Source organism: Anabrus simplex, chromosome 1 (assembly GCF_040414725.1).
Source record: "Anabrus simplex isolate iqAnaSimp1 chromosome 1, ASM4041472v1, whole genome shotgun sequence".
Lineage (NCBI taxonomy): Eukaryota > Metazoa > Arthropoda > Insecta > Orthoptera > Tettigoniidae > Anabrus > Anabrus simplex.
Window position 1 is genome coordinate 586,484,749 of NC_090265.1, and position 20,257 is coordinate 586,505,005.

At 39.0% G+C, this 20,257-nt stretch overlaps 1 protein-coding gene across 2 annotated transcripts in view; it reads left to right on the forward strand.

Annotated features, from left to right (window-relative positions):
- Positions 1–20,257, forward strand: part of Nup154 (nuclear pore complex protein Nup154) — a 324,740-nt gene that overhangs the window by 105,220 nt on the left and 199,263 nt on the right. For both annotated transcript variants that reach the window (XM_067144924.2, XM_067144923.2), the window contains exon 11: positions 18,105–18,913. In XM_067144924.2, coding sequence (XP_067001025.2) covers positions 18,105–18,913 — 809 coding nt within the window. The remainder of the gene's footprint in view (positions 1–18,104; positions 18,914–20,257) is intronic.

Genomic DNA, 20,257 nt, shown 5'->3' on the forward strand with positions numbered 1-20,257 from the left:
TAAAGGGAAATGATGATGGTGATGATTATAAGGAATATTGAATTAAAGAAAAAAATTAGAAAGAAGAAAAATTCAGAGTATTGCATGCATATATTTGAATCTCTCAGAGCAAAAATAAAGAGAGATATAACAATTCTATACAAGCAATATGTCCAGAAGATTGAAAATAACTTGAGTAATGATTGTAATGTATTCTGGAACTTTATTAATAATAAGAGGAAATGCTTAAAAAATAACGCACAATTTGAGTTTCAAAGTTCTCTGTTACAGTCACCACATGACATACCTAATGGATTTGCAGACTATTTCAAAACTATATAGGTACTCTCAGGAAAAGGCTAAATATATTTTGGAATTTAGGAATAATGATCAATTAAATTGTTATACTTAATATACAGCATATAACTATAGAACAAGTTCTTAAGGTAAGTGAACACCTAAAACCAAAGAAATCAATAGGACCTGATGATATTTCCCCATATATTTTGAAAGGTTGTAGAGGAGTATTAGTATATCCTTTAACAATTCTCTTCAACCTAATTGTAAAAACAGAGACATTCCCTGACTTGTGGAAACATACCAAGGTTACTCCTGTATATAAAACTAGAGATATAAAATTGTTCAGTAATTATAGACCTGTTACTGTTGTTTGTGCCCCAGCCAAAATTTTTTAAATTATATTGTACAAACAAATTTATGATCATTTTAGAAATAGTATCTCACCAAGACAACATGGATTCATGGCGAAGATCCACAGTAACAAATCTTTACAATTTTACTGAATATATATCTGCCAGTTTAGATGAATATGCACAGGTTGATGTAATAATTTACACGGATTTTCAAAAGGGCTTTGACAAGGTTAATCATGGTTGCTTAATAAAATTTTCTTCCTATGGGTTTTCAACTACACTACAAAACATATTGTTATCAAATTTAAAGGATAGAACCCAGGATGTAAGTTACAGAGGTCATATATCTTCCAAATTTGATGTGAATTCTGGAGTTTCTCAAGGTTATAACTTGGGGCCTTTGCTATGTCTTATTTTTGTTAATGACTTACCGGAACCTATAACATCATCTGAAATTCTTATTTTTGCTGATGATATTAAAATATACAAATCTATCAAAACAGTATCTGATTCTCAGCAACTTCAAAACGATTTAGAATCTCATGTAGACTGGAGCAAACAGAATAAGTTAAATTTTAATATTGGTAAATGGGTAGCCATGACATTTATTTGGAAGAAACGGAAGATTAAATATAACTATTAACTTGTAACAAGACGAAAATGGATTTAGGAATAACATTCAGTGAAAATCTAAGATTTAGTCCGACTCGTTGGCTGAATGGTCAGCATACTGCCTTTCGGTTCAGAGGGTCCCGGGTTCAATTCCCGGCCGGGTCGGGGATTTTAATCGCTTCTGATTAATTCTTCTGGCTCGGGGACTGGGTGTATGTGTCCGCCCCAACACTCTCCTCATCATATTATTATTATTCATTCATTCAACTTCGCTAATCGGCCAACTAGGGACCACGATAAGCCTCACTTTAACTTCTGGCCTTTGTTCATCTTTCGCTTGATCCACATCGTCTTCATTAGCTCACTGTGTTTAGCACGATGTTCTTCTGTCCATTTAGCACCAGTTGCCCGTTTTTCATCCCGGAAAGTCCCAAAAGTCTTGATGGCTGCTCTGAAAAGATTTCAGTCTTGTGCATCTTCTGCTTGTAGGCCCAGTTCTTTAAGATCTTTCTTGACATTAACATACCATGGCATTGCCGTTTTTGGTTTTGCGTCAACTATACTGAAGATACGTTTCGTCCATTGAGAGCCGATCATCCGTCGTATATGACCGTAGAAGCGAACTCTGCCTTTACGCATTGTGTCCGTGATCTTCTCTATCTTAGAGTATACTTCTTGCCTGGATTTTCTAATGTAGATGCTATTTTTGTAGTTTGGACCAAGTATGGTGTGTAGGATCTTTCTTTCTTTCCTCTCTAAATCCGCAAGCAAACATTTCTCGGACAGGATAAGGCATTCAGATGCATACAGTGATACTGGTTTGATGACAGTGTTGTAGTGACGAATTTTTGTGTCAGGAAAAAGCACTTTTTGTTGTAAAAGTTGCGGGTGGTTTGGAAAGTGACTTCCATTTTCTTGATTCTTGCTGCTATGGCCTCTTTGTCAAGTCCATTTTGATGAATCCATTCCCCAAGGTATTTAAATTTACTAACACAGTTTATCGTTCCATATTTGGTGTTTAGTTGTGCCGTATCATCTTGGATATTTGAATTATTATTATTATTATTATTATTATTATTATTATTATTAAATGAAAAGCGCACAGTGTGCAAAAATAATTTTTGTACAGATGGTCAATTATGCTAATGCTATTCTTATTATTGAGGTTGTCCTCATTTTGCAGTTTTCTGCCTGGTATCTTTCACAATGATCGTTGCACAGGTTACACATACAGTCTTCGTTCGGCTGATGGAAGTTTTTGGTTTGGCAGAATCGGTGGTGAAATCCATTGAGTTGCGTAACGTGTGATTACGTGCCGTAGCTCGTAATTTGCTTGCTTCTACTCTTCCGTCATTATGGCGTCCGTGGAGTAGAAGTCGGACCAAATAGCATCTCGTTTCTCGTTTAAAACTTTTTCTTTTTTTTCAAAAATGATTTCAGGTTTGAAGAACAAGGAGATACAGATAAACTTGTTCCTGACTAATGGTTGGATTATCATAATGTTCTTTCTTGTGAAGAAGATTGTGATTCTTTTGTCTATGTTGATGCAGATGTTTTAATAACTGGGCCCCCCACAGACAGGGAAATCGTAGAAGCAGTGATAGTGCTAGAAGATGTTTAGGAGGAAAAAGAGATGGACATCACAACAATGAAATGCCACTATCAAGAGAAATGACAACTGGAGACCAGGATCTAGATATTCTGGCTACTTTTTATTGCTATATACGGGGACAACCTTCATTTGAAGAGGATGTTTTTCAAGCTGTTAACCTGTTAGAATACTTTGTGACTAACTAGGTGCTGAAGGAAAGGGGGCAAAAGAAACTGATGGCCTTTTTTCCAAAGATTTGAATTTGTAAGTACTGTAATATGAAATGCTAGCAATATGACTGTGTAATAGTTTAATAAAATAGACAGTGCAGTAAAACAGATCGTAACTTCTACAGTACACGAAGGTAGCATTACAGTTTCGCCACAGGAGTATACAAGTAATAGTAGAGAGTAGCAACAGTTGACTATTTGTGTGTTTATAATGCTGTAATGGTAACCCTCCTTTTTTGCACTTTTTTCTGTATCTCAAAGTATTGTCTATCTCCGAAGGCACTTTGAATACAGAAGTTTGACTGTATACATGTTTTGGTCACATTCTTCAACCTTGAATTATTCGGAAGTAACACTCGCCCATGTGCGAGAGAATGACTTTGGCCCCCATCTTGGATACAAAATCATTTCGGCGATATTTGTCCAAGACAAAATTGTAGTTGGTCTTGAACCGGCATTGGATCTGAGTTTGGACCGCCTTGAGTCAGAAGTGCAAGTTTTAACATGTGCACCAACTCTGTGTGCTTAAGATGCAGATGCCTGGCATTTTCTGAAGGATTTTAAATTTGTCTTCATTAGTAAGCAATTTCATGACTTTTCCTATATCCATAATTAGGCCAAGCACCACATTACTTAACTTCTCACTACAGTATAATGTTCCTAATCCATATGTAGGCTGTCACACAAAGATTATTCACTACCCTTTACTCTACCACTCACCTCAGATTAAATTTCTAACTTTTGACTGGAATGCGAAATGCAAGCACAAACAGGCTCATTGAGTCACTTCACAGCAATCTATCTGCTAACCACTAACAAAAACTGAACTTCCCTGAGGCTAACATCTCTCTCCCCAAAGGTGTAGTTTACCCTGTGAAGTTCAGGAATTCTTGGTAACTTTCCCTGATCTGCCTCGTGTGGCGAGGGCTCTTGCTTGTGTTGGAAATCGTTTTCTGTTCACAAGGGATGACAAAGAACATTTTCAGGGCTGGGAAAAATGTGATTGTACTGAGCATTTATAACTAAAGTTCTGGACTCAATAAGCAAGGTATATTTAATAGATGGAAATCGTAACTTCGAATTTACAACACACTAAACGAGAAAACATCTTAATGAGGTTTCACTATAGTCCGAAAATATTTGTGCATGCTCACATCCAAGGAACCGATGGCAAGAAATGTGAAGCAAAAAAAGTGCCTAGGCTCAAGAAAGACGACAGACCTATAGCGAGAAAGTGAGGAAATTTTGGGAAGACAAGAACAAGACCATTGCTAACTATAGGTTCTACGTGCTCCTTAGAGGGCCAAATGAACATGTGCCCTCCATACCAGATTAGAGTAAGGACATAAAAAACTTTCAAGTATGTCAAACACACAAAATTTCAATAAAAATTATAACACTATCAACATACTTTTGAAAATACACACTTTTACACAAGGAATGACATGTTTTGTTCTACAAGAACATCCTCAGATTCTATCAAATCATTTAAATCATGCATAAATATGTACAGTATTGTTTACATTGCATAAACTTGTCAATGATAGAGAGTTCGGTGATAATATGAACAAGTATTAACAAATTATGATTTTATAAGTACTCAACCAACACCATATGAACATACTGAAAAACTAAATTCTGTACTTATCTTGTTTGCCGTAGCTTAGTCCGTTGTCACCAGACACTATTTCACAACTGTAGTCAAGGAAACTCTATTGTTGGAAGATTTTGGGCAAAGCATATTGTTCCATGGAGAGGGGAGGGGACGCATGGGAGGGGCTACTGAAACATTGTGGATCTTTCCTATTGGATAGGGGAGAGCAGGTCGGTACGTTCTCCATGTTATAATCTAGCATACTGTGCCATGGAGAGGGATTGGAGAAGTAGGGGTGGTGCGATGTGTGTGTTGTGGAACCTTCCTTCATCTACTGGCTAACCCTCCTTTTTGACAATAGATTTTGTCATTGAATGTAAAGATAGGTGACGATGGAATAGGAAAGGCTTAGGAATTGGAAGAAAGCGGCCATGGCTTTAATTAAGGTACAGCCGTAGCATTTGCCTGGTGTGAAAATGGGAAACCACGGAAAACCATCTTCAGGGCTCCCGACAGTGGGGTCGAACCCACTATCTCCCGGATGCAAGCTCATAGCTACGCGCCCCTAACCGCATGGCCAACTCGCCTGATCAATTTTGGTGTAACGTTGTCCTAAGAAGGCTAATAATTTCTTTGGTTTCTTGTAATTAGCTCTTAACGGCTTTTTTAAATTTTTAGTAAGGTCTATCGTAATAGTAACATCTAATAGATACTCTCCATTATCCTATTCTGCACTTTATTCAGTCATTAACTTGCACTTATCCATAATACGTAAATACATTATTACATGAAAAAAGGTTAATAGCCCTCTCCCCCCATCTCTCCCTCCCCCATATCCAGTAGATGAAGGAAGGCCCTGCCCCTACTTCCCCATCCCCCCTTCACGGCACAGTATGCTAGATTATAACATGGAGAAAGTGTAACAGTCTATAATGATTATGTATGTATGACAGAATGGCCGAATGTCAGGTGACTTCCAACTGCACAGAACAGAGCTGGAGCCTCCAGATTATCTCAAGCAATGCCATTGTAAATTATCCTAAGAGAGAGCCGTTTATAAATTACATTTTTATAAAAATCAAAGTAACAGCTTCTGAATATTTTACTAAATGTACCAGAAAACTGTAAATTAATACAAAATATACAATAGTCTTCAGAAAAAGAATTTTGTATTATCTTGAGAGTTGATAAATAAAGGATATTACCAAGCCTATATTTACCATTTAATAAAAATTACATTTCCTTGCAGTCTGTACAATTGTTTGTTGAAATGAAATGAATGTATCTGTATAGTTGATTACCTCAAAATAAAAATGCTCATAGTTGTTATTGAGATGGTAGGTATGGAAACAATGTAGTGGGTTAGTTTGAAACAAATGCTTGCCTAAGGGTAACTGTTTTCTAGAGAATCAAGTCTACGGAGTATCAAGGAAACGTGTGTTTGGGTATCTTTACCTGTCAGGAAGTACCCACAATTTGCTTTACGTCGCACTTGCACAGATAGGAAAGGGCTAGGAGTGGGAAGAAAGCAGCCATGGTCTTAATTAAGGTACAGCCTAAGCATTTTCCTGGTGTGAAAATGGGAAATCAGAGACAACCATCTTCAGGGTTGCCGATAGTGGGGTTCGAACGTACTGTCTACTGAATCAGGAAGTATTCACTAACTCCATATGATAAGAACAGTAGTGTACACTGCTCTGTAATCCAAATGTTGAATTGAGCTACTGAAAGTGGACAATGTAAATATTTTGAGTATATATTTAATTTGAAGCTTCTTTCTCAATCCTTAACCTAAATTAATATATTAGGCACCAACATGGGGGGCCACTACGGCTCCACTTCACAAACAGCAAAGAAGATATCTTGTCCTAACTATGACGCTCCAACTCTGTAGTATTGTATTTTTACATTCAATCCCTCCACCACAGATTATACCATAAGCAGCTCCATTCTATTTCACTAGGCCAGCATCACAAATCAAAAACTTCGTCCCGATGTCCCTCATGTTTTCATTTACGGCGTAATATCAGTTTAAAGTCTCACCAACATTTTCACACTGATATTTTCATATAGTATTAAAAGTTATCATGAAATTAACAGAACTCAAAAGTGAAAGATTATAACCCCGCAACGTATTCCCTGAAAATACAATTATCAACAAATAACTGCCGTTATTGTTGCCATTCACAATGCACCGCATACTCAATGACCTTTCGTTTTGACTACACTAAATTTATACCTAAGAGTCACGACACCCAAAGAGTTTCCTTCCATGCCAACCAAATTCACCGTGCTTATGGAGCCATATTCATGAACCCGGTATTTCAACCTGACAACTTCCAGTATGACTACGCCTATGAACCTCATTTGACATTCTTAATAAGACGGTGGAATATTATTCCCAGCCCCCAAAGGTTATGAACTGAGGTTAGACCACTCTGCATATTACCGTATAGTGTTAATACTGGAATCGTCGACCAACGGCTGAAACAGCGAGACTCACTTGGTGCCAGATATTTTGTATCCTTTCTCCCCAAGCTGCTCTCTTGTAAATATGTATTATAAGCTTATTTCCCAACGGCTCAATGGAATATTATAAAATTACTGTATAATTACCCTGTCAAACTGTGATCGTTCAACCAACAGCAGTAATTAGTGTTAAGAACATTGACGCCAGACACTTTGTACCCCCTCTCCCCAAAAACTGCTTCCATGTAAATATATGTATAAACTTTATAATTTCTTATGATTTTCTAATAGATTAGTGTCAGTTATGCTTTGGACCACCACTGCTGGACACTACTAAAAAAAACTTTGATTTTACGCATTGGTGGCGACTACTGTGTCTATAAACATACAGTATATTGTTTATCTGTATCATCACTGAACATTGCGTTGTGTTTTCATTGTAATATGTTAAGTTTGTATCTTAGTTTTTACAATTTAATTACTAATCAGGTGCCTGATTTATACCTTGAGGTGGTACTATGACTGATGCCCTCAAAGAAGGGCGAAACATGTCTCAAATGGAAATCGTAATAAATTCCTAAATGTTTATAAAAAATAGTGTATTGAATAGGTGACTCAATAAACCCTTTAAAATCCTACATAAATGTGATATAACCAGGTAAGTTGGCCTTGCAGTTAGGGCGCACAGCTGTGAGCTTGCATCCGGGAGATAGTGGATTCGAATCCCTCTGTCGGCAGCCCTGAAGATGGTTTTCCGTGGATTCTCTTTTTCACACCAGGCAAAGGCTGGGGCTGTACCCTAATTAAGGCCACGGCTGCTTCCTTCCAACTCCTAGCCCTCTCCTACCCCATCGTTGCCATAAGACCTATCTGTGGTTGGTATTGACAAGAAAAGTTACTAGACAAAGACTCGTTCTACAACCCCTGACTGACACACTCCCAAGGTTAAATTCAGAGCCAATATCTCAGAAGCCCTTGAGATTAAAACAGTCAGACAAGGTAATGGGCTTTCACGACTCCTCTCACCTGTGTCCTTAAAAAAGTTGTGAGAGAATGGCATGAGGAACTGGTCAGTTTGGGTGTCCAGAGTGGGGTCTACCTGGGTCACAATAGTGAACGGCTGAGGGTAGGCTGTCTGGCTTTTGCAGAGGACATGGCACTGATCACTAAATCTCTGGAAATTGTAGTATTCCAGGTCATTTATCTCAGAAGTCAAGTAGTCATAGCTGGACTTTGTCACTGGAGAAGACAAAGTACTTCACCATCATCAAAGAGGCTAATGGGGAAATATGTCTAGAACAGGGTAAAAGCAAGTGAGTGGAGAAATTTAAATACCTCGATGCCTAGATTGACCCCATCTTATCAGAGAAAGCAGCCCTTTCTGTGAAAGTTAACAAGTTGGAACTGACCTCTCGACTAACTCAAAACACTGTTGATAAACTTGCCATAATAGGTACTTGTTCCTGTATTGACTTGTCTAAAGCTATTAAAATCTATTTAAAATAGTACGTGTTTGGTCCATCTTGTCAATACACTTTTATAATTGATAATTATTTATTCAAACACGTTTCAGGAACATAGCACATTCCCTTCATTAGTGAAGGTGGACCAAACATATTCTTCTTCTTCTTCCTCCTCCTCCTCTTCTTCTTCTTCTTCTTCTTGCGTTCTGGCCTTCTAAGGACCACGTTACAGTTTCAATTCTTCCTCCTTAGTTGTTCTTTCTTTTTCTTCCAGTATTCTTTCATTGTTTCATTGTGCTTTTTCCTGTCTTCAGTCCACTTTGTGCCTGTTTTCTTTTCCTTCCTCCCTTGGAATCCTTCCATTTGTAATACTTTCTTCCTAAAAATCTTTCTTTCCAATAATTCTTCTTCTCGTATGTTGTTCCTTTCCAGGTCTTTCTTGACTTCTTGAATCCAGGTGGTGGTTGATTTCTTTTCCCAAAGGTACTTGAAGATTCGTTTGGTTAGTCTATTGTCATCCATTCTGTAAATGTGTCCAAGAAATAGCAATCTCCTTTTTCTTATTGTTTCTGATGTTTTCTATGTTCTGGTAAATTTCACTGTTACTTCTTAATTTCCAAAACTCTGCAATTCTTAGAGGACCTAATATTTTCCTTATAATTCTTCTTTCTAATATTTCTAATTTATCAAGCTTGTAGTTCAGTGCTAGACATTCACTGGCATAAAGGCATTCTGGTTTTAATACTGTGTTGTAGTGCTTTATTTTAAGTTTTCTTGATAAGCACTTTTTATTGTAAGTATTCTTAGTTATACCGTTTGCTCTTTCCATCTTTTGTATCCTCTCCTCTATAGCAGATTTTTCTAAACCATTTTCTTGAATTGTCTCACCCAAATATTTGAATTTCTTTACCTTTTCTATTTGATCAATATCCGTTACTAAAAACTTTGGGGCACTTTTTATATTCGTCAAAAATTTTGTTTTCTCGGCAGAGATTCTCAAGCCTGTCATGTTGGCTGTCTTTTCAAGGCGATTGACTTGCATTGCTGCATCTGTAAGGCTTTCTGAAAGTATAGCAAAGTCATGTGCAAATGCTAGGCAATTTATTGTAACACCTTTGTTCTTCTTCCCCAACATGAGTGGCAATATTTTGGATTCTTTCAGTTTTTCATTCCAAATTCTTACAATTTTCTCCATGACACAATTAAAAAAGAGTGGAGATAGACCATTGCCCTGCCTGACACCTGTATTTATTTTGAAAGATCGAGATATTTCACCCATAAATTTTACTTTCAAGATAGTGTCCGTAAGTGTTTCACGAATTAGGTTTGTCAATTTAGTTTTAACTCCAAATTCACGGATTACTTTATGTAGGGTTTCCCTATCAAGAGAGTCAAAAGCTTTTTTAAAGTCAATAAATGTTACAACTATGTCTTTGGAGTTTATTAACCTGTGTCGAATTATAGATTTCAGGTTGAAAATCTGTTCGGAGCAAGATCTTCCCTCTCTAAATCTACCTTGATATTCACCCAATTGACTGTCCAGTGTCGATTTTACTCTGTTTAGTAGTATTGTTGAGAATATCTTGTAAGCAACTGGCAAGAGAGATATACCTCTGTAGTTGTTGACATCTTGCTTGTTACTCTTCTTGTGTAATGGGTGTATTAGAGCCACTTTCCAATCCTCTGGGATCTTTTCTGTTTCCCAAATTTCTTCAAAGATTATTGATCTTCTATAATTTTTGGTTCAGCCCATTTTAAAAGTTCAGCTGTTATGGAGTCTTCCCCACTAGCTTTGTTTAAGATTTTTTAATGCTTCCTTAATTTCTTCCGCTGTTGGTGGTGAATCAGCTTCTAGATTTTCGTGAATTTCTGAAAATTCTAATTTATGATTTGGCTCAGGGCAGTTCAGCAGGTGTTCGAAGTGTTTTGCCAGAATCTCACAATTCTCGGCATTGTTAAGTCCAACATTACCATTTGCATCTCTGAAGCAAATACTCTGGGATTGATAACCTTTCTGGTTATTCTTAGAGGTCTGATAGAAATTTCGGGAGTTATTTCTTACAAAATTATTCTCAATTTGTGCTAGCTGTGATTTTTCAAAAGATCTTTTAACCTGCCTTATTATTCTTGTTGTTTCTTTTCTTTGTTGTTTAAATAGCTTATAGTGTTCATTCTTTCCGGAACATTTCCATTTTTTCCACTTTTTCGTTCTTTCCATAAGTGCGTCCTCACATACTTTATTCCACCATACTTTCTTTTTAGTTTTAACTGATCCAAATACTTCATTCGCTGCACTATTAATCTGTTTAGATCATTCTGGCCATTTGCCATGCTGAGTTATTTTAATTTCTTCCTGAAAGTTTTCTATAGTTGCTTGTGTAATGTTGAGCCTATCTATGTTGTATTTCCTTAATTTTCTCGGCCTTCTTTGATTCCTGCGAGGTAGAAGCTTTAGCTTAATTCTTCAGTTTTACTTGGGTTCTTCCTATTATCTTCATTTATTGGTGCATGACAGTTAACAAATGTATACTTTTGTTCTTCCATTTAAGTGTGAGAAGACCGGGCAAGTTGGCCGTGCGCGTAGAGGCGCGCGGCTGTGAGCTTGCATCCGGGAGATAGTAAGTTCGAATCCCACTATCGGCAGCCCTGAAGATGGTTTTCCGTGGTTTCCCATTTTCACACCAGGCAAATGCTGGGGCTGTACCTTAATTAAGGCCACGGCTGCTTCCTTCCAACTCCTAGGCCTTTCCTATCCCATCGTCGCCATAAGACCTATCTGTGTCGGTGCGACGTAAAGCCCCTAGCAAAAAAAAAAATTAAGTGTGAGAAGAGATAACCTTTCTGAACTAGATTTGAATTCCATAACATTATCAACTATTGCTTTATGGACATAAAAGGCGGTACCCTAGTAGGGGCATTCCTTTCATAATTTTGATTGCTGTTTTACCTGTAAAGATTCTCTAATTTTTGGTTTCTGTTACATTCTCATCCATAAATCGTGTCTCTTGAGCAGTTAAGATCTGGATTTCATGTCTATCTAAGAAAATTTTCAGTTCTTTCTGTTTGCTGGTTTTTAGCAAGGAATTTACATTAAGAGTGCCTGCAAAGAATTTCCTCTTAAATTTAAGTCTGAAAGGATTCCAAGGATGCTCCGACTCACCCTTATTGCAGATGTTGGGATTCCCCAGAACCCTAGGTCCCGACGCATTGCATAACGCAATGGTGGATTTCTCTTCCGAGCTACCATCTGGGGTAGTGCTTTCATTCAGCCGACTTTCCATTCTGCAATTGAAATTGTTCATTGTACAAGGTAGGAAATTAATTCCAAGACAAGATCGGATTGTTAGTCCGAAATGATTTTTTATTCGTGCTTTACTCCATTAGGTTCTTTCACTCTCTCCGCCATTGGGACATTAAATTCCTCATCTGCCTTCGAGACCGTTGACCAGGTTTCACCTGTAACCCTAGCCAGAGGCCCTTACAGGGTGCTACCATCCGGAGCCAGATGGACCCAGGTTTTTTTACGAGGTTGTGACTCCTCCCCCTCCTCCTTCCCCATCACTTGCAAGATGAGGCCCCGGGCTTGGGACCGGCAATGGCGGAGTTCCAAGCGTATACTATTTTAAATAGTTTTTAATAACTCAAAACATGTACAAGTGATGCCTACTGAGAAATATGAAGCCAAAACACCTCAGTCATCCATCCACAAGCTCTGTATGCCATGGAGTGCCTGTCACTAAGTAGAAAAGGCTTGATTCAAGAGAGAAGAATTCTTAGAAAGATCCTAGACCTGGTACTGAAAAATGGGGAATACTGGAGATTTTGAATGTATTATCTTTATTATATTTATAATTGGTCCATATTGACTATCTTATTATCATTAAAATCACATATTGACTAGTGTGATTGTATATGATGTGTGATTTTAATGACTGAGTGACTCTGTAACTATGCTAGGAAAAGCAGGATAGCAAGGTTGTCTTTCGACAGACAGACAGACAGACAGGCCAACTGCCTGTTTACCTTCTGGCAAAACACCACATAGCTGATAGACTGAGAAGGACATAAAAGAACTGGGGCTGCCAGACTAACAAAACAGACAGGCTGTGAGACAGATAATGAAGAATGTCCATGGTTTTCAGGATAAACACCAGAAGACAAAAGTTACCTACCTCTTGGTTGGAGGAAGGAAAGGATCTACTATACACTGGGAAAAGAAGCGTTGAGACTGGTCAGAGATCAAGTCCAACAGTTGATCGAGCATTATCCCAAGTAGACATATTTTAAAAGAGAGGAGGAGAAGAAGAAGAAGAAGAATGTAACTATAACATAGGCTCTTCTATAACTAACATAATTGAATAAACCCTAAAGTAAATCGAAGAGTGGGAGTTTTAGTATAAAATATTGTGAGTTTACCTCAGTTTTATTGTATAACACTGATAGCTGACCAAATTTTTCAGCGTAATCAACCAGTAAACATTGCACTATAGTAGTGTGATGTAAATATAGTCCTGAATTCCACATTGTTTGTATTCACCATCTCGGGCTTGCCTTAAATTGATTTACCAGTACTTTTAACTTATGTACCACTTCTAATGCATTCATTCTAAACTTTGCAACTAATTGGATGATCTTGGTTTAATTTCTCATGCACAAATCCAGTAACAATCTATCTCTCTACCGACATCGTGCATTACACTCGGAAACACCAAACTTTTTCACAGTCTTTACTAGTACACTTTGCCTTGCATAAAACCTTCAATTAAGGTTTTTGTCATAACCTCTCTCTCTCCTTTATTTAACCAAATTGACAATATACTCTCCTTTTCATGTGATCTCCCATGACTGGAACAGTGACCAAAACGGATGTATTGATATAATGATTACCTATAAGCAGTAATAGATTACAATCCACAAATAGGAAAAGTTTGTCAAAGCTTGAAAAATTTAGATTTATTCGAGACCTTGAGCTCACCTGTGATGCATGTGGTGGCTTCTGCCACACAAGCCAGTACAGTTCAGGAATGATACAAATCATCATCATTAGTCGTTGTGCTCATTACTGAGCGTCGTGACCTCATAACTCCATCATTTCCTTGTTGCAACCTTGACAAGATGTCTCCATCCAGAGCGGTTTTCACATTTCGTTAGTATGACCTGAAGTGGTAGCCCAGTGATCTTCTTCGCCTGATCTATCCATCTGCTTGCTGTTCTTCCTCGTGGTCTACTGCCTTCAATTTTGCCTTGTAAAATTACCTTTTCCAAGTTCTCTCCGTCTCGTCTCAAAATGTGGCCAAGGAACTGGAGGTAACGTTCACTCACACGGGAAGATAGACGTTTCTTGATGCAGAGTTCTTCCAGAATGGAAACATTAGTTCTTTTTTCTGTCCAGGATACACGTAGCATTCTCCGCCAACACCACATCTCAAAGGCATCAATGCGCTTTCTGTCTTTAGCATTCACGGTCCAGGTCTCACAGCCGTACAAAAAGACGGAGAACACTAGTGATTCTACCAAGCGCATCTTCGTGGCTTTTGATATTGCCCGGTTCTGCCAGATCTTAGTAAGTTTAACCATTGCAGCACGACCTAAGACAATACGTCTTTTTACCTCTTTATCACAGTTTCCCGTGTCGTTGATGACAGACCCCAAGTATACAAATTCCTTAACTATATCCAGGTCTTTTAGGTATCCCGTAAGTTGGATTTCACCTTGCCGATCAACTACCATTAGTTTGGTCTTTTTTATGTTTATCTCTAGACCATACTGAAGACTAGTGTTCTTCACCCTTACAAGCAAGTCATGAAGTTCCTCTTCACTACCAGCGATGAGGGTAGTGTCATCTGCAAAGCATAGGTTATTAATTTTTCTGCCACCAATCGAAATTCCACCATTCCAGCCATTGAGAGCTCTTTTGATGACACACTCTGCATAGATGTTGTAGAGTTGAGGTGATAATATACAACCTTGCCTTACTCCATTCGTCACATTGAAAATGCCTGAGAGATCACCATCTACCTTTATGGTTGCTGCGTGGTTTTTATACAGGCTTTTCAGTAACGATATTAAGTGCAGTGGAACCCCAAATTCCTTTAGCACCTGCCACACCTGATACAAATAGACCTTCATAAAAGTGTTTAACACTTTCAACATTACCATATTTTAACATGCACCCTGGCAGTGAACGGGGTAATTTTTCTGAATTTTAATACATTATTACACAACAGCAAAACATAGTACATAACTGATTTTTGTATCATGTGAAGGTGTTAGCCATCCAAAATGAAGATGTCAATCAGGAAGTATATATCTAATGTAATTATACACTGACTGACAGAGCAAATGCAACACCAAGAAGGAGTGGTCAGAACTTTATGCCAATTGCAGGGTAGACTGACGTCACTGAAGTATGCTCATGATGTGAAATGCGCCGCTGTGCTGCGCACGTAGCGAACGATAAATGGGACACGGCGTTGGCAAATGGCCCACTTCGTACCGTGATTTCTCAGCCGACAGTCATTGTAGAACGTGTTGTCGTGTGCCACAGGACACGTGTATAGCTAAGAATGCCAGGCCGCCGTCAACGGAGGCATTTCCAGCAGACAGACGACTTTACGAGGGGTATGGTGATCGGGCTGAGAAGGGCAGGTTGGTCGCTTCGTCAAATCGCAGCCGATACCCATAGGGATGTGTCCACGGTGCAGCGCCTGTGGCGAAGATGGTTGGCGCAGGGACATGTGGCACGTGTGAGGGGTCCAGGCGCAGCCCGAGTGACGTCAGCACGCGAGGATCGGCGCATCCGCCGCCAAGCGGTGGCAGCCCCGCACGCCACGTCAACCGCCATTCTTCAGCATGTGCAAGACACCCTGGCTGTTCCAATATCGACCAGAACAATTTCCCGTTGATTGGTTGAAGGAGGCCTGCACTCCCGGCGTCCGCTCAGAAGACTACCATTGACTCCACAGCATAGACGTGCACGCCTGGCATGGTGCCGGGCTAGAGCGACTTGGATGAGGGAATGGCGGAATGTCGTGTTCCCGATGAGTCACGCTTCTGTTCTGTCAGTGATAGTCACCACAGACGAGTGTGGCGTCGGCGTGGAGAAAGGTCAAATCCGGCAGTAACTGTGGAGCGCCCTACCGCTAGACAACACGGCATCATGGTTTGGGGCGCCATTGCGTATGATTCCACGTCACCTCTAGTGCGTATTCAAGGCACGTTAAATGCCCACCGCTACGTGCAGCATGTGCTGCGGCCGGTGGCACTCCCGTACCTTCAGGGGCTGCCCAATGCTCTGTTTCAGCAGGATAATGCCCGCCCACACACTGCTCGCATCTCTTAACAGGCTCTACGAGGTGTACAGATGCTTCCGTGGCCAGCGTACTCTCCGGATCTCTCACCAATCGAACACGTGTGGGATCTCATTGGACGCCGTTTGCAAACTCTGCCCCAGCCTCGTACGGACGACCAACTGTGGCAAATGGTTGACAGAGAATGGAGAACCATCCCTCAGGACACCATCCGCACTCTTATTGACTCTGTACCTCGACGTGTTTCTGCGTGCATCACCGCTCGCGGTGGTCCTACATCCTACTGAGTCGATGCCGTGCGCATTGTGCAACCTGCATATCGGTTTGAAATAAACATCAATTATTCGTCCGTGCCGTCTCTGTTTTTTTCCCAACTTTCATCCCTTTCGAACCACTCCTTCTTGGTGTTGCATTTGCTCTGTCAGTCAGTGTACTTGTCTTACGAAAAACATTAAAAAATGTACGGAAAAGCTTTTACATTCATGTTACACCAATAAGCCTGCTCAAACAATAAAAATGAATCATTTACTTTGGATACTTAAGCCACAAATAAACACAATTAAATTTGAAATACAAAATTTACCTATTTAGGAATAGTTTGGTTTGGTATGATAGCCCTGAAATCATTGGGTAATGTACTTGCACTTGCGCCTTGCACTCCTTGCACCACCATCTACTCTCTTTTCGCAGTATAAGTGAATCATCAGCCTGCGTCTCTTCGTCTATCATAAACGAAACATAAGTACAAATTTCTGGAGAGGTGAAGTATTTTTTATCGTTTCTATTCAGATTAAAATAATGCAGCTAATAATAATAATAATAATAATAATAATAATAATAATAATAATAATAATGGCGTGTGACCTGCAAAGAGGCCTGGTGCAGGTGTCTTGAGTTGACGCCTTATAGGCAACCTGCGCGCCTGTGAAGATGGATGATGAATTCTTATGTGAATACGGCACACACACCCAGCCCCCGAGCCATCGAAAGTAACTAATGAAGATTAAAATCCCTGACCCAACCAGGAATCGAACCCGGGACCCTCTGGACCAAAGGCCAGCATGCTAACCAGTTAGCCATGGAGCTGGACAGTAATGCAGCTAAAAACTTGCATTCAAAAGTGGTGAAACAAAACATATCTTGCCCGAACTATCACTTTATATGTGATATGATTCATAAGCATCACTGTCATTTACAGTATTTCTGAACCTGCTTCTCCCAATAAATTATACAATATATCACTGTCATTGAGCCAGTATGAAGACATGTTTGTACAGTAACACAGCTGACAGATTTGGCGCACTCAGTACCCGGCACATTTAGTGCTTCGATAGAGGTCGCGGCAAGGAAAAGCTACCCTTTTTATCGTTCAGTTTTGAACTTCCCGATAACTGCTGCATTCTAGTGGATACTAGATAAACTACTACCCCAAGCAAAGGATGGGACCTATATGGGAATTTAATTCAGCAATGGTACACAAGTTTGAGGTCGACCTATTCAATACACATTGGGTTCTTAAAAATTAAGATTTATATCTTGTCATACTAATTTAACGGGACATGTTTCGCCCATCGTATGGGAATCTTTATTTTTTAGGCATGAGATTACGGCTGATGATGCTCGTACGATGGCCAAAACATGTCTCGTTAAATTAGTATGACAAGATGTAAATCGTAATTTTTAAGAACCCAATGTGTATTAAATTTGTGGATAGCAATAAACTTTTGTATCATTGTCGAATTAATGTACATTTCAATATGGACCAGTCATCAGATTTGTAACATGTAGACCGTATGGGATACGTGCAGCTGCCTATGAACATGAGCAAAAAATCACACCCGTATGGCATACAGGTGCCGTCCACAACCAGAAAAGTGGTTTGCCTGTATCCCATACGGGCATGGTGTTGAAAGTGTTAAGTGTTAAATACATGTATAAAATGACTACAGTTTTTATTAATACATTTTAACGTAAAGAAATATTGTATTATGTTACTAGTTATTAGTAAGACATCATAACGTGGACATTACTCTGATTAAACTCACAGGATTGATGACCTCATCCTTGGTCTTGATAGCAATATACAAGAGCAGTGTAGCTATCAGCATTCAGACACTAAACTGCAAAAGAGCAAATGTACATGAATTTATTATTTGAGGTCCACCTGATAAATAAAATTGTTTTTTTTCTTTCTTCCTTCTAGGTTTTAATCCTGGGATTATGTCTACTCCACTACCTGGAAATCAGCAGCATCATGCTGCAGCAGGATACTCTTTAACTCAGCCAGCTACTCCGGGACAACCTAACCCTCAGCAGCAGATGTTTGGCACTCCAGGACCTAATCAGTCTCTGCACCAGCAGCAGTTCGGCAAATCTTTCTCTCAGCAACAACAGCAACTTGGAAGAAGCATGAACCAACTACAATCATTCATGAGCCCTGTGCAACAACCGCAGCAGATAGGTAGTCCATTGCAACAACAGCCACAGTTTAGTACTCCTCTATCTCACCATCAACAGCAGTTCCCTGGTTCCAGATTTCACCAGCAGCATCAACTGGAAACATCATTACATCATTCAACTTATGTGGAAGGCTCAGTCATACATCCGCAAATGGAAACCCCAGTTTTTCCACGTTTGCAGTTTGAGAATACACTGGCTCAACAGCAGCAGCACCAGCTACAGCAACAACAACAACAGCAACTCCTGCAGCAGCAACAGCAGCTGCAACAGCAACAACAGCAGCATTTTGGAAGTGCACTTTCTCGCCATACACTGTCACAACAGCCAGTCTATGCTCCCCAGGTTACCCAGCAGACACCTGTTGATCGTGTTGCCCAGTCACAGCAATGTGTGGGTTCACAATCTCAACTGTCGCCTATGAACTACAATTTCATGTGCCCAGGCTATTCAGCCAAACATAACGGACTCTATTTATACCTAGGTCGCATTCTTGGTCCCATCTGGAACCTCCCAGCTGTTCAAAAAGCTACTATGGACAAACAAGGATCATATGTGAGTCATTTTTGTTTGCTGTCATTGTAGTTGTGTATTCTGTTGTTTGCTTGTATTGGTAAGTACAGTAGTTTATTGTATTTGATATTCTTAGATATACAATATATGGTTAAATGTTTAGTCATTACAATGTATTTAAAACTGAGAAAAGAGCTAAGTTATGTAACATATTAATTTGCCTACTTGCATATTTTTTCAAAACTGTGGGGCAAAACATTCGAAGAGGTAGAAATTACACGGATCATATCAGATTGGAAGAATGCCGAGGAGTGACAAATAATATGTTGAGTCCTCAGAGAAAACATTATAAAATAATCACAAATTAAGTTAATATTGTACATACCCATAGTAGGGCCTACAGTATATTGCAAGAAAATTGAGGTATCTCTCCTTGGCAGCAGAATTCATTTGAAAATAATGTGGATGACACATGATTGTTGAAACAAGAAAACACCATGATAAAAATACATACTAATTAAAATATAGTTTAACTTGGCTAATTTGAACCTGAAAGGTAAAGAAGAAAATTTGTGTTCTTATTCTTCAAGTGCCATATCGTGTTAAAGAATATCACACACTCTACATATCCAATTCTCAAATTCAAAGCATTTCCTTCTTTTTTCAGTGGTTCTTTGAGTTGCTTGCTGCTCTGCAAGCATTTAACTATTAACACCTAAGTACTTACAATGAACCCTATGAGCTACTTTCACCTCATTAATGCATTAGTTAAAACCGAGAGGACTTTTTCTCTTCTGAAACTTACAACCTGGCTTTTTATCCCATTTACTATCATACCATTCATTGTATGCTCTCCATCTCAAAAAATTGTCAGGTCTTTTTGCAGTCTCTCATAATCCTGTAACTTATTTACTACTCTACACATTATAACATCATTTGCAAAAAGCCTTATCTGCAATTCCCGTTCTTTTCTCATATTTATATACCCTACATAAGGATCAGAATCATTCATACATATATACATACATACCTACAAATATACATACATACATACATTCATTATCATTAAAGACTGTTATGCCTTTCAGCGTTCAGAATCAAGATCAGAAAATGCTTCATCTATTCTAATTCTTTGAGTTCTGTTTTCTAGAAATTTAGCCACCCATTCAACTACTTTTTTTTTTTTTTAGTCCAATAGCACTCATTTTCATCACCAGTCTCCTGTAACCTACCTTGGATAGGTCAGTAGTGATACAGTTCATTTGACCTCCCGAATCTAAAGTATCTTGCTATATCCATGGTAAATGATGGATATTTTACCAAGTATCCTCACGCTCCACCTTCCAAGTCTTCAGCAGCAAGTGGAATAGCTAAATTTACCTGCTG